Source organism: Salvelinus alpinus, chromosome 26 (assembly GCF_045679555.1).
Source record: "Salvelinus alpinus chromosome 26, SLU_Salpinus.1, whole genome shotgun sequence".
Classification (NCBI taxonomy): Eukaryota; Metazoa; Chordata; class Actinopteri; order Salmoniformes; family Salmonidae; genus Salvelinus; species Salvelinus alpinus.
In genome coordinates this window covers 13,900,738-13,914,797 of record NC_092111.1, presented here as the reverse complement: position 1 = coordinate 13,914,797, position 14,060 = coordinate 13,900,738, and the positions used below count along the sequence as shown (strand labels likewise).

Sequence of the window (14,060 nt, the reverse complement as noted above, 5' to 3'; positions counted from 1 at the left end):
GATCCTGGCTTTCCACCGGAACCGTCCTGACTGTCCAGCTCCATGCCCCCCTGCTCAGCTTTGTAACACAACAAAATGTGAAAAAGTCTAATCTAATTTTATTGGTCACATACACATGGTTAGCAGATGTTAATGCGAGTGTAGCGAAATGCTTGTGCTTCTAGTTCCAACCATGCATTAATATCTAACAAATCATCTAACAATTCCCAACAACTACCTAATACACACAAATCTAAAGGGGCGAATGAGAATATGTACATATTTCAATATATGGATGAGCGAGGCAAGGTGCATAGGCAAGGTGCAGTAGATGGTATAAAATACAGTATATACATGTGATATGAGTAATGTAAGATATGTAAACATGATTAAAGTGGCATTGTTTAAAGTGACTAGTGATCCATTTATTAAAGTGTCCAGTGATTCTCAATGTCTCAATGTGGGCAGCCGCCTCTCTGTGCTAGTGATTGCTGTTTAGCAGTCTGATGGCCTTGAGATAGAAGATTAACCCTCGCAAGGCTGCTGGCCCAGACGGCATCCCTAGCCGCGTCCTCAGAGCATGGGAAGACCAGCTGGCTGGTGTATTTACGGACATATTTAATCGCTCCCTATCCCAGTCTGTTGTCCCCATATGCTTCAAGATGGCTACCATTGTTCCTATACCCAAGAAGGCAAAGAAAACTGATCTAAATGACTACCGCCCTGTAGCACTCACTTCTGTCATCATGAAGTGCTTTGAGAGGCTAGTCATATCACCGCCATCTGGTGGAGGTGAGATCTTGCATGGAGCCCCATACCGAGGTTGATTGACCGTTGATTCTTCCATTTTCCAATAATTGCGCCAACAGTTGTTGCCTTCTCACCAGGCTGCTTGCCTATTGTCCTGTAGCCCATCCCAGCCTTGTGCAGGTCTACAATTTTATCCCTGATGTCCTTACACAGCTCTCTGGTCTTGGCCATTGTGGAGAGGTTGGAGTCTGTATGATTGAGTGTGTGGACAGGTGTCTTTTATACAGTTAACGAGTTCAAACAGATGCAGTTAATACAGGTAATGAGTGGAGACCAGGAGGGCTTCTTAAAGAAAAACTTTGTTCTGATCCTGACTGGTCTCCCAGTCCCTGCCGCTGATAAACATTCCCACAGCACGATGCTGCCACCACCATGCTTCACCGTAAGGATGGTGGCAGGTTTCCTTCAGACGTGACGCTTGGCATTCAGGCCAAAGTGTTCAATCTTGGTTTCATTAGACCAGAGAATCTTGTCTCTCATGGTCTGAGAGCCCTTTAGATCCCTTTTGGTAAACTCCAAGCGGGCTGTCATGTTCCTTTTTCTGAGGAGTGGCTTCCGTCTGGCCACTCTACCATAAAAGCTGGTATGGCTCTTAGCCATGGCTCTTAGCAAAGGGTCTGAATATGGTATTTCTGTTAATTATTTGTTATAAATTTGCTAACATTTCCAAGAACCTGTTTAGTCATTAAGGTGTATTGTGTGTAGATTGATGAGATGTTTAAAAAAAAATCCATTTCAGAATAAGGCTGAAAAGTAACTGGAAAAATTAAAGGCATCTGAATACTTGCTGAACGCACACTGTATAGTATGTTTTGCAAATTCCTAACATATAATATAAATTGTAATTCGTAACATATAGGAAATGGGCGATGGACATCCACAAAGGAATGCATACGATACAAAACGTAACGTATTCTAAATGTAGTGTTTTGGATTTACGTACAGAATACGAAATGCTCTGAGAACAGGTTGCAGTACAGTGGTTGTTAGTCTTTCACCTATGTCCTTTTTCCTCAGTGTTGCACCTGCATTGCCCATTAACAGTACTAGCCAATTCCCCTTATTATTTTCTGTCCACCCTCTGTAGGGGCATTCAAACAGTAGCACATTGGTAAATTACACTGTGGCACACAAACAGTAGCATACAGTGGTACATTCCACTGATATACTGTACATGTCATTGATACATTCTTCTTCTTCTACTTTTTCTTCAGTGGTGTACATGTGCTGCTCATGGGACACTTTCCGGAGGCTGATGGTACAGTTCTGGAGGGAGGGCCTGCCCCCGGAGGACTATGCCTTCTTCTTCATCGACCTGTTCGGCCACAGCCTGAGGAAGCAGCCCGCTAGGCCCTGGTACAGAGGAGACTCAGACGACCACGCCGCCAAGAAGGCCTTCAGGGTGAGAGGGGGATGACAGAGAGGAATGAGGGAGGTCTGTAGGAATGAAGGGAGGGAGAGAATGAGTAAGGGGTATGGGAGAGGGATTTAGTGGGGACTGCGTCTTTGGGTCTGGGAAAAGCGCAATAAAAATCAGATTTATTATTATGCTGTAGTTATGAGTTATGAGTTACGACTGGTAGGAAGGAGGGATGAGAGATCTTTTTTTACCAGGTAGCCTAAAAAAGAGGAATAGAGGGGGAATAGAATGAGTAGAGGATATAGGAGAGGGATTTAGTGGGGTACTGTAGTTATGAGTGATATTATGATGGGAGTGAGGGTAAATGAGTGATGACTGAGCAAGAGATAAGAAAGAAAAGGCTTAAATCATGCAGCTGTATCAGTAGGTAATAAGAGGTTCATGTTACATTATTTTGATAAGGTTGTGAAACAGGAAGTTTCATCGGAATTTCAAGGAAATTGCATTAACCCGGTGGAAAATTGCATTAACCCGGTGTTTGCCAAAAATATTCAAGGTTTTTCTGTGATATACAGTGCATTACGAAAGTATTCATACCCCTTGACTTTTTCCACATTTTGTTGTGTTACAGCCTGAATTTTAAATTGATTAAATATACTGTACCAGACAAAAGTTTAGACACACCTACTCATTCAAGGTTTTTATTTTATTTTACTATTTTATGCATTGTAGACCAATAGTGAAGACATCAAAATGATGAAATGACACATATGGAATCATGTAGTAACCAAAAAAGTGTTAAACAAATCAAAATATATTTGAAATCTTCAAAGTAGCCACCCTTTGCCTTGATGACAGCTTTGCACACTCTTGGCATTATCTTAACCAGCTTCATGAGGTAGAATGGAATGCATTCACCTAGAATCCATTTCAATTAACAGGTGTGCCTTGTTAAAAGGCTGTGCGAAGTTGCTGGATATTGCCGGGAACTGGAACACGCTGTCGTATATGTCAATCCAGAGCATCCCAAGTACGCTCAATGGGTGACATGTCTGGTGAGTATGCAGGCCATGGAATAACTGGGACAACATAAGGTTGATGAATGGCACGACAGTGGGCCTCAGGATCTCGTCACAGTATCTCTGTGCATTCAACTTGCCATCGATTAAATGCAATTGTATTCATTGTCCATAGCTTATGCCTGCCCATACCATAACCCCACCGCCACCATGAGACACTCTGTTCACAACGTTGACATCAGCAAACCTTTCACCCACACGACGCCATACACGTGGTCTGTGGTTGTGAGGTCGGTTAGACGCACTGCCAAATTCTATAAAAGGACATTGGAGGTGGTTTATGATAGAGAAATGAACATTCAATTCTCTGGAAAGAGCTCAGATGGACATTCCTGAAGTCAGCATGCCAATTGCACACCCCCACAAAACTTGAGACATCTGTGGCATTGTGTTGTGTGACGAAACTGCACATTTTAGAGTGGCCTTTTTTTGTCCCCAGCACAAGGTGCGCTTGAGTAATGATCATGCTGTTTAATCAGCTTCTTGATATGCCACACTTGTCAGGTGGATGGATTATCTTGGCAAAGGAGAAATGCTCACTAACATGGATGTAAACAAATCTGTGCACAACATTTGAGAGAAATAAGCTTTTTGTACGTATGGAACATTTCTGGGATATTTTATTTCAGCTCATGAAACATGGGACCAACACACAGTTTTTGTTATGTGTAAAATAAAAAAGCAGACATTGAATATCCCTTTGAACATGGTGAAGTTATTAATTTCACTTTGGATGGTGTATCAATACACCCAGTCACTACAAAGATACAGGTGTCCTTCCTAACTCAGTTGTTCACCATTATGCCACTGGTTACTTTAAACAGTTCAAGAGTTAGTTACTCCACAATACTAACCTAATTGACAGAGTGAAAAGAAGGAAGCCTGTACAGAATAAAAATATTCCAAAACATGCATCCTGTTAGCAACAAGTCACTAAAGTAATACTGCAAACAATGTGGTAAAGCAATTCACTTTTTGTCCTGATATACAAAGTGTTATGTTTGGGACAAATCCAATACAACACATTACTGAGTACCATTCTCCATATTTTCAAACATAGTGGTGGATGCATCATGCTATGGGTATGCTTGTAATCGTTAAGGACTGTGGAGTTTTTCAGGATAAAAAGAAACGGAATGGAGCTAAGTGCAGGCAAATCCTAGAGGAAAACCTGGTTCAGTCTGCTTTCCACCAGATACTGGGGGATGAATTCCCTTTTCAGCAGGACAATAACCTAAAACACAAGGCCAAATCTACACTGGAGTTGCTTACCAAGAAGACAGTGAATGGTCCTGAGTGGCCGAGTTACAGTTTTGTCCCAAATCTACTTGAAATCTATTGCAAGACTTGAAAATGGTTGTCTGATAACCAGACAATTTAACAGAAAATATTCATGTGCAAATGTTACACAATCCAGGTGTGCAAAACTCTTAGAGATTTACCCAGAAAGACTCACATCTGTAATCGCTGCCAAATGTGCTTCTACAAAGTATTGACTCAGGGGTGAGAATACTTAGGCAAATTAGATAATTCTGTATTTCATTTGGGATAAATTTGCAAAAATGTCTGTAAACATGTTTTCACTTTGTCATTATTGAGTATTGTGTGTAGATTGTTGAGAAAACAAATCAGTTTGCTCCATTTTGAATTCACGTTGTAACACAACATAATGTGGAATAAATCAAGGGGTATGAATACTTTCCGAAGGCAATGTACTCTATGTACCTTTTTTTTCAAGAGAGGAATGGATGAGACAAAGGAATGAGGAAAAATGACTATGCCAAAAACATGCTACAGCTGAATATGTCTGATTATATCTCCCATTACACAGTAACACTGTATGATAAATATAGTGTGTTTAGCATGCAGATGACTTGTCTTGATGACAGTACCCAGACAGCAAAACTACAGCCACACCTACAATGTTACGGCCAGTTACCACTTGGTATTAATTAACCATGTACATTAGTCTGTACTGTAAATCAAATGTATTTCACTCCTTCGCAAATAAAGTCTAGAGCTTCGTGTGTGCTACACCTTCTACGTACACTCTTAGAAAAAAAGGTGCTATCTGAAACCTGAAAGGGCTACTCAGCTGTCCCCATCGGAGAACCCTTTTGGATTCCATGTAGAACCCTTTCCATAGAGGGCTCTACCTGGAAACCAAAAGGGTTCTACCTGGAACCAAAAAGGTCTCTAACTGAAAACCAAAAGGGTTCTCCTATGGGAACAGCCGAAGAACCCTATGGGAACCCTTTTTTCTAAGAGTGTGCAGCATAAAGTTTGGTATGATTTTTAGATCCTTGAGTTTTTACAGAATTTGTCATACATTCCTATGTATTACATAGATAGAATATGACTCACGTCATGAGTATTATAGATTATCTCTTGCCTAAATGTATAAAGCCATGTTTAATTACAAATTACTTGGTCAGTATGTTTAGTTCAGGGTTTTTTATATTGATTGCCGTCTCCTCTTGCGTCATTCACTATTGTTGTAACGTCTACAATACAATAAGAAGAGCGAGCAAGGAAAAGGAAAATACAACATTGGTTTGTTCTGAGCAAGGCAGTTAACCCACTGTTCCCCGGGCGCCAAAGACGTGGATGTTGATTAAGGCAGCCCCCCGCACCTCTCTGATTCAGAGGGGTTGGGTTAAATGCGGAAGACACATTTCAGTTGAATAGATTCAGTTGTTCAACTGACTAGGTATCCCCCTTCCCTTTCCCTTTCCCTTTCTTGGAGCTCCCAAGTGGCGCAGCGGTCTAAGGCACTCGAATCCAGGCTGCATCACAACCGGCCGTGATTGGGAGTCCCATAGGGCGGCTCACAATTGGCCCAGCGTCGTCCAGGTTTGGCCGGTGTAGGCCGTCATTGTAATTTGGTCTTAACTGACTTGCCTAGTCTTTTTTAAAACACAGGTGGGTATACAGCATTTGAGAATTCGTCATTGGCTTTGATACTCTGATTGGTTTGAGATGATCCAATCACTGTTGACTTTGTTTTGTACAGCACCGCTCATTTTGACGTCATCACAAAAGATTTCAACGATGGCAGTCTGAAGTATGTAGCAAACATAGAGCTGCGGAAGAATTCAGTTTGACTCGTCAGGCAAGATGGTCATACAATGCCATGGGCCATTTAGATATTTGATTTTGAATTTTAGGACCCCTGTAGGTACAGTTGAAGTCGGAAGTTTACATACACCTACACGGAACCCAAACCGGCTGCGAGCGTGCGCCATCGTGCATAACTGTATTATGTCCCCCTACACCAAACGCGATCACGACACGCAGGTTAAAATATCAAAACAAACTCTGAACCAATAACATTAATTTGGGGACAGGTCGATAAGCATTAAACATTTATGGCAATTTAGCTAGTTAGCTTGCACTTGCTAGCTAATTCTTCCTATTTAGCTAGCTTGCTGTTGCTAGCTAATTTGTCCTGGGATATAAACATTAGGTTGTTATTTTACCTGACATGCACAAGGTCCTCTTCTCCGACAATTAATCCACACATAAAAATGGTCAACCGAATCGTTTCTAGTCATCTCTCCTCTTTCCAGGCGTTTTCATCGTTTAACTTATATGGTGATTGGCATCTAAACTTTCATAATATTACCACGACAACCGGCAACAGTTCGTCTTTCAATCACCCACGTGGGTATAACCAATGAGGAGATGGCATGTGGGTACCTGCTTCTATAAACCAATGAGGAGATGGGAGAGGCAGGACTTGCAGCATGATCTGCGTCAGAAATAGGAATGACTTCTATTTTAGCCCTTGGCAACGCAGACGCTCGCGAGCAGTGTGGGTGCAATACTTGAATAACATAGATTCCTAAATTTATTTTGCAACGCTCGCGCACGCGACTCAAGCGGTGTAGTCAGGGTATTAGGTTGTCTTTAAAACTCGTTTTTCAACCACTCCACAAATTTCTTCTTAACACACTATAGTTTTGGCAAGTCGGTTAGGACATCTACTTTGTGCATGTACACAAATAATTTTTCCAACAATTGTTTACAGACAGATTATTTCACTTATAATTCACTGTATCACAATTCCAGTTGGTCAGAAGTTTACATACACTAAGTTGACTGTGCCTTTAAACAGCTTGGAAAATTCCAGAAAATTATGTCATGGCTTTAGAAGCTTCTGATAGGCAAATTGACATGATTTGAGTCAATTGGAGGTGTACCTGTGGATGTATTTCAAGACCTACCTTCAAACTCAGTGCCTCTTTGCTTGACATCATGGGAAAATCAAAAGAAATCAGCCAAGACCTCAGAAAAAAGGATGAACCAGACCTCCACAAGTCTCGTTCATCTTTGGGAGCAATTTCCAAACGCCTGAAGGTACCACGTTCATCTGCACAAACAATAGTTCGCAAGTATAAACACAATGGGACCACGCAGCCGTCATACAGCTCAGGAAGGAGACACGTTCTGTCTCCTAGAGATGAACGTACTTTGGTGCGAAAGTGCAAATCAATCCCAGAACAACAGCAAAGGACCTTGTAAAGATGCTGGAGGAAAAAGGTACAAAAGTATCTATATACACAATAAAACGAGTCCTATATCGACATAAACTGAAAGGCCGCTTAGCAAGGAAGAAGCCACTGCTCCAAAACCGCCATAAAAAAGCCAGATTACGGTTTGCAACTGCACATGGGGACAAAGATCGTACTTTTTGGAGGAATGTCCTATGGTCTGATGAAACAGAAATAGAACTGTTTGGCCATAATGACCATCGTTATGCTTGGAGAAAAAAGGGGGAGAGGCTTGCAAGCCGAAGAACACCATCCAAACCGTGAAGCACGGGGGTGGCAGCATCATGTTGTGGGGGTGCTTTGCTGTAGGAGGGGCTGGTGCACTTCACAAAATAGATGGCATCATGAGGCAGGAACATTTTGTGGATATATTGAAGCAACATCTCAAGACATCAGTCAGGAAGTTAAAGCTTGGTCGCAAATGGGTCTTCCAAATGGACAATGACCCCAAGCATACTTCCAAAGTTGTGGCAAAATGGCTTAAGGACAACAAAGTCAAGGTATTGGAGTGGCCATCACAAAGCCCTGACCTCAACCCTATAGAAAATGTGTGGGCAGAACTGAAAAAGCGTGTGCGAGCAAGGAGGCCTACAAACCTGACTCAGTTACACCAGCTCTGTCAGGAGGAATGGGCCAAAATTCACCCAACTTATTGTGGGAAGTTTGTGGAAGGCTACCCAAAACGTTTGACCCAAGTTAAACAATTTTAAGGCAATGCTACCAAATACTAATTGAGTGTATGTAAATTTCTGACCCACTGGGAATGGGATGAAAGAAATAAAGCTGAAATAAATATTTCTCTCTACTATTATTCTGACATTTCACATTCTTAAAATAAAGTGGTGATCCTAACTGACCTAAGACAGGGAATTTGTACTAGGGTTAAATGTCAGGAATTTAAATGTGTTTGGCTAAGGTGTATGTAAACTTCCGACTTCAACTGTGTCAGAAAAATATATTTAGAAACGCATTGAATAACACATTCATACGTGGCAAAACAGATAATCAAAAAATAAATCAAAAGGAAGTGTTTTGAAGTATGTATCCTTTATCTGACAGATATAGAAAGCTCAGATTGATATACAGTGGGGAGAACAAGTATTTGATACACTGCCGATTTTGCAGGTTTTCCTACTTACAAAGCATGTAGAGGTCTGTAATTTTTATCATAGGTACACTTCAACTATGAGAGACGGAATCTAAAACAAAAATCCAGAAAATCACATTGTATGATTTTTAAGTAATTAATTTGCATTTTATTGCATGACATAAGTATTTGATACATCAGAAAAGCAGAACTTAATATTTGGTACAGAAACCTTTGTTTGCAATTACAGAGATCATACGTTTCCTGTAGTTCTTGACTAGGTTTGCACACACTGCAGCAGGGATTTTGGCCCACTCCTCCCTACAGATCTTCTCCAGATCCTTCAGGTTTCGGGGCTGTCGCTGGGCAATACGGACTTTCAGCTCCCTCCAAAGATTTTCTATTGGGTTCAGGTCTGGAGACTGGCTAGGCCACTCCAGGACCTTGAGATGCTTCTTACGGAGCCACTCCTTAGTTGCCATGGCTGTGTGCTTCGTGTCGTTGTCATGCTGGAAGACCCAGCCACGACCCATCTTCAATGCTCTTACTGAGGGAAGGAGGTTGTTGGCCAAGATCTCGCGATACATGGCCCCATCCATCCTCCCCTCAATACGGTGCAGTCGTCCTGTCCCCTTTGCAGAAAAGCATCCCCAAAGAATGATGTTTCCACCTCCATGCTTCACGGTTGGGATGGTATTCTTGGGGTTGTACTCATCCTTCTTCTTCCTCCAAACACGGCGAGTGGAGTTAGACCAAAAAGCTCTATTTTTGTCTCATCAGACCACATGACCTTCTCCCATTCCTCCTCTGGATCATCCAGATGGTCATTGGCAAACTTCAGACGGGCCTGGACATGCGCTGGCTTAAGCAGGGGGACCTTGCGTGCGCTGCAGGATTTTAATCCATGACGGCGTAGTGTGTTACTAATGGTTTTCTTTGAGACTGTGGTCCCAGCTCTCTTCAGGTCATTGACCAGGTCCTGCCGTGTAGTTCTGGGCTGATCCCTCACCTTCCTCATGATCATTGATGCCCCACGAGGTGAAATCTTGCATGGAGCCCCAGACCGAGGGTGATTGACCGTCATCTTGAACTTCTTCCATTTTCTAATAATTGCGCCAACAGTTGTTTCCTTCTCACCAAGCTGCTTGCCTATTGTCCTGTAGCCCATCCCAGCCTTGTGCAGGTCTACAATTTTATCCCTGATGTCCTTACACAGCTCTCTGGTCTTGGCCATTGTGGAGAGGTTGGAATCTGTTTGATTGAGTGTGTGGACAGGTGTCTTTTATACAGGTAACGAGTTCAAACAGGTGCAGTTAATACAGGTAATGAGTGGAGAACAGGAGGGCTTCTTAAAGAAAAACTAACAGGTCTGTGAGAGCCGGAATTCTTACTGGTTGGTAGGTGATCAAATACTTATGTCATGCAATAAAATGCAAATTAATTATTTAAAAATCATACAATGTGATTTTCTGGATTTTTGTTTTAGATTCCGTCTCTCACAGTTGAAGTGTACCTATGATAAAAATGACAGACCTCTACATGCTTTGTAAGTAGGAAAACCTGCAAAATCGGCAGTGTATCAAATACTTGTTCTCCCCACTGTATATAAAGAAATATGTGGATTGACACGTATTCTTATGATGTGGAAAGAACCTATTCATCTTCAGTTATTTTTACAGACACCGGCGGAAGCAGTTGATTGAGACGCAGCCCAGAAGTCTCTCTTAAACACACAGACTTTGATGAACACAATTATTATGCTAATTCGATTTAATTCAAATTTTACAAGTACCATCTGCTGATGTCACAGACACTATCTTGAGTACAGCATTGGGCCAATGTGCCAATGATGTGTTGAAATTGGTTTTCTGTCCCCAAACACCAGTCTCCTGTTATTCCAATTTTCAGTGCACCAGATATTCCTGGTTGGTCATGGTCTTATTTCAGACACTGATTGTTTGGAAATTGCAAACAGTATTCAGATCCCTTGATTTTTTTCCACATTTTGTTACGTAACAACCTTATTCTAAAATTGATTAAATTGTTTTTTCCCCCCTCATTAATCTACACACAATACCCCAAAATGACAAAGCAAAAGCAGGTTTTCAGTAATGTTTGCAAAAGTATAAAAAAATATATCTGAAATATTACATTTACATAAGTATTCAGACCTTCTACTCAATACATTGTTGAAGCATCTTTGGCAGCAATTACAGCTTCGAGTATTCTTGGGTATGACACTGCAAGCTTGGCACACCTGTATTTGGGGTAGTTTCTCCCATTCTTCTCTGCAGATCCTCTCAAGCTCTGTCAGGTTGGATAGGGAACGTCACTGCACAGCTATTATCAGTTCTCCCCTGAGATCTTCGATCAAGTTCAAGTCCGGGCTCTATTGTGTTGGCTGTGTGCTTCATTGTCCTGTTGGAAGGCGAACCTTCGCCCCAGTCTGAAGTCCTGCGCACTGTGGAGCAGGTTTTCATCCAGGATCTCTCTGTACTTTGCTCCGTTTATCTTTCCCTCGATCCTGACTAGTCTTCCAGTCCCTGCCGCTGAAAAACACCCCCACAGCATGATGCTGCCACCACCATGCTTCACCGTAGGGATGGTGACGGGTTTCCTTCAGAGGTGACGCTTGGCATTCAGGCCAAAGAGTTCAATATTGGTTTCATTAGACCAGAGAATCTTGTTTTTCATGGTCTGAGAGTACTTTAAGTGCATTTTGGCAAACTCCAAGCAGACTGTCATGTGCCTTTTACTGAGGATCTGGAAGCCACTCCTCAGTGGCTGATTGGTGGAGATTGGTGGAGTGCTGCAGAAATGGTTGTCCTTCTGGAAAGTTCTCCCATCTCCACAGAGGCACTCTGGAGCTCTGTCAGAGTGACCATCGGGTTCTTGGTCACCTCCCTGACCAAGGCCCTTCTCTCCCGATTGCTCAGTTTGGCTGGGCGGCCAGCTCTAGGAAAAGTCTTGGTGGTTCCAAACTTCTTCCATTTAAGATTGATGGAGTCAACTGTGTTCTTGGGGACCTGCAATGCTGCAGAAATGTTTTGGTACCCTTCTCCAGATCCTGTCTCTGAGCTCTACGGACAATTCCTTCGACCTCATGGATTGGTTTTTTCTCTGACATGTATTTTCAACTGTGGGACCTTAAATAGACAAGGGTGTGCCTTTCCAAATCAAGTCCAATCAATTTAATTTACCACAGTTGGACTCCAATCATCTTGTAGAAACATCTCAAGGATGAGCTCAAGTTTGAGTCTCATAGCAAAGGGTCTGAATACTTATGTAAATAAGGTATTTCAGTTTTTTATTTTCAATAAATTTGAACATTGTGATTTGTCATTGTGTGTAGATTGATGAGGAAAATTTTTTAGTTAGAATAAGGCTGTAACGTAACTAGACAGATTACCAGGACATATACTCAGAGCATTCGTCTTCACTGACATTTTCAAACTCTCCATGACCGAGTCTGTAATACCTACATGTCCCTGTGCTCAAGAAAGCGATGGTAACCTGCCTAAATGACTACCGCCCGTAGCACCCACGTCGGTAGCCATGAAGTGCTTTGAAAGGCTGGTTATGGCTCACATTAACACCATCATCCCGGAAACCCTAGACCCACTCCGATTCGCATACTGCCCCCAACAGATCCACAGATGAAGCAATCTCAATCTCACTCCACACTGCTGTTTCCCACCTGGACAAAAGGAACACCTATGTGAGAATGCTGTTCATTGACTACAGTTCAGCGTTCAACAGCATAGTGCCCACAAAGCTCATCACTAAGCTAAGGGCCCTGAGAATAAACACCTCCCTCTGCAACTGGATCCTGTACTTCCTGATGGGCCGCACCCTGGTGGTAAGGGTAGGCAACAACACATCTGCCACGCTGATCAGGGGCCCCTCAGGGGTGCGTGTTTAGACCCCTCCTGTACTCCCTGTTCACCCACGACTGTGTGGCCAATTACGACTCCAACACCGTCATTAAGTATGCAAATGACACAACAGTGGTAGGCATGATCACTGACAACGATGAGACAGCCTATAGGGAGGAGGTCAGAGACCTGGCAGTGTAGTGCCAGGACAACAACCTCTCCCTCAATGTGAGCAAGACAAAGGAGATGATCATGGACTACAGGAAAAGGAAAGCCAAACACTCCCCCATTCACATCGACAGGGCTATAGTCGAGTGGGTCGAGAGTTTCAAGTTCCTTGGTGTCCACATCACCAAAAAACTATCATGATCCAAACACACCAAGACAGCTGTGAAGAGGGCACGACAACGCCTTTTCCTCCTCAGGAGACTGAAAAGATTTGGCATGGGTCCCCAGATCCTCAAGAAGTTCTACAGCTGCACCATCGAGAGCATCCTGACCGGTTGCATCACCGCCTGGTATGGCATCCGACCGTAAGGCTTTACAGGCATCACCGCCTGGCTCGGCATCCGACCGTAAGGCGCTACAGAGGGTAGTGCGTACGGCGCAGTACATCACTGGGGCCAAGCTTCCTGCCATCCAGGACGTGTATAGTAGTTGGTGTCAGAGGATGGTCCAAAGAATTGTCAAAGACTCCACTCACCCAAGTCATAGACTGTTTTCTCTAGTACCGCACGGAAAGTGGTACCGGAGCGCCAAGTCTAGGTCCAAAAGGCCCCTTAATAGCTTCTACTCCCAATCCGTAAGACTGCTGAACAATTCATCTTAGGGCCACCCGGACTATTTGCATTGCCCCCCCCCCCCCCCCCCCCCTCTGTTTTTACACTGCTGCTACTCGTTGTTTATTATCTATGCATAGTCACTTTACCCCTACCTACATGTACAAATTACCTCAACTAACCTGTACCCCCGCAACTTGACTAACCTGTACCCCCTGCATAAAGCCTTGTCATTGATATTTATTTTTTATACTTTAGTTTATTTCATAAATATTTTCTTAACTCTATTTTCTTTAAACTGCATTGTTGGTTAACGGCATGTAAGTACGCATTTCACAGTAAGGTCTACACCTGTTGTATTCGGTGCATATGACAAATAACATTTGTTTTGTTTTGAACAAATGTAGAAATGGGAAGGGGTCTGAATATTTTTCGAATGCACTGTATACCTGAATTGAGCATTATCGAGTAAAAACAATGGCAGGGTGTGTGTGGTTGTGTACAGTACAGTGTGCATGTGTCACGTCTGTCGTTAGAT

At 42.7% G+C, this 14,060-nt stretch overlaps 1 protein-coding gene across 3 annotated transcripts in view; it reads left to right on the top strand.

Annotated features, from left to right (window-relative positions):
- Positions 1-14,060, top strand: part of LOC139554758 (atrial natriuretic peptide receptor 1-like) — a 110,747-nt gene that overhangs the window by 27,330 nt on the left and 69,357 nt on the right. For 2 of the 3 annotated variants that reach the window (XM_071367865.1, XM_071367864.1), the window contains 2 exons: positions 2,004-2,191; positions 3,091-3,204. In XM_071367865.1, the coding sequence (XP_071223966.1) occupies positions 2,004-2,191; positions 3,091-3,204 (302 nt within the window). The remainder of the gene's footprint in view (positions 1-2,003; positions 2,192-3,090; positions 3,205-14,060) is intronic. The other variant, XM_071367866.1, reaches the window with a different exon arrangement.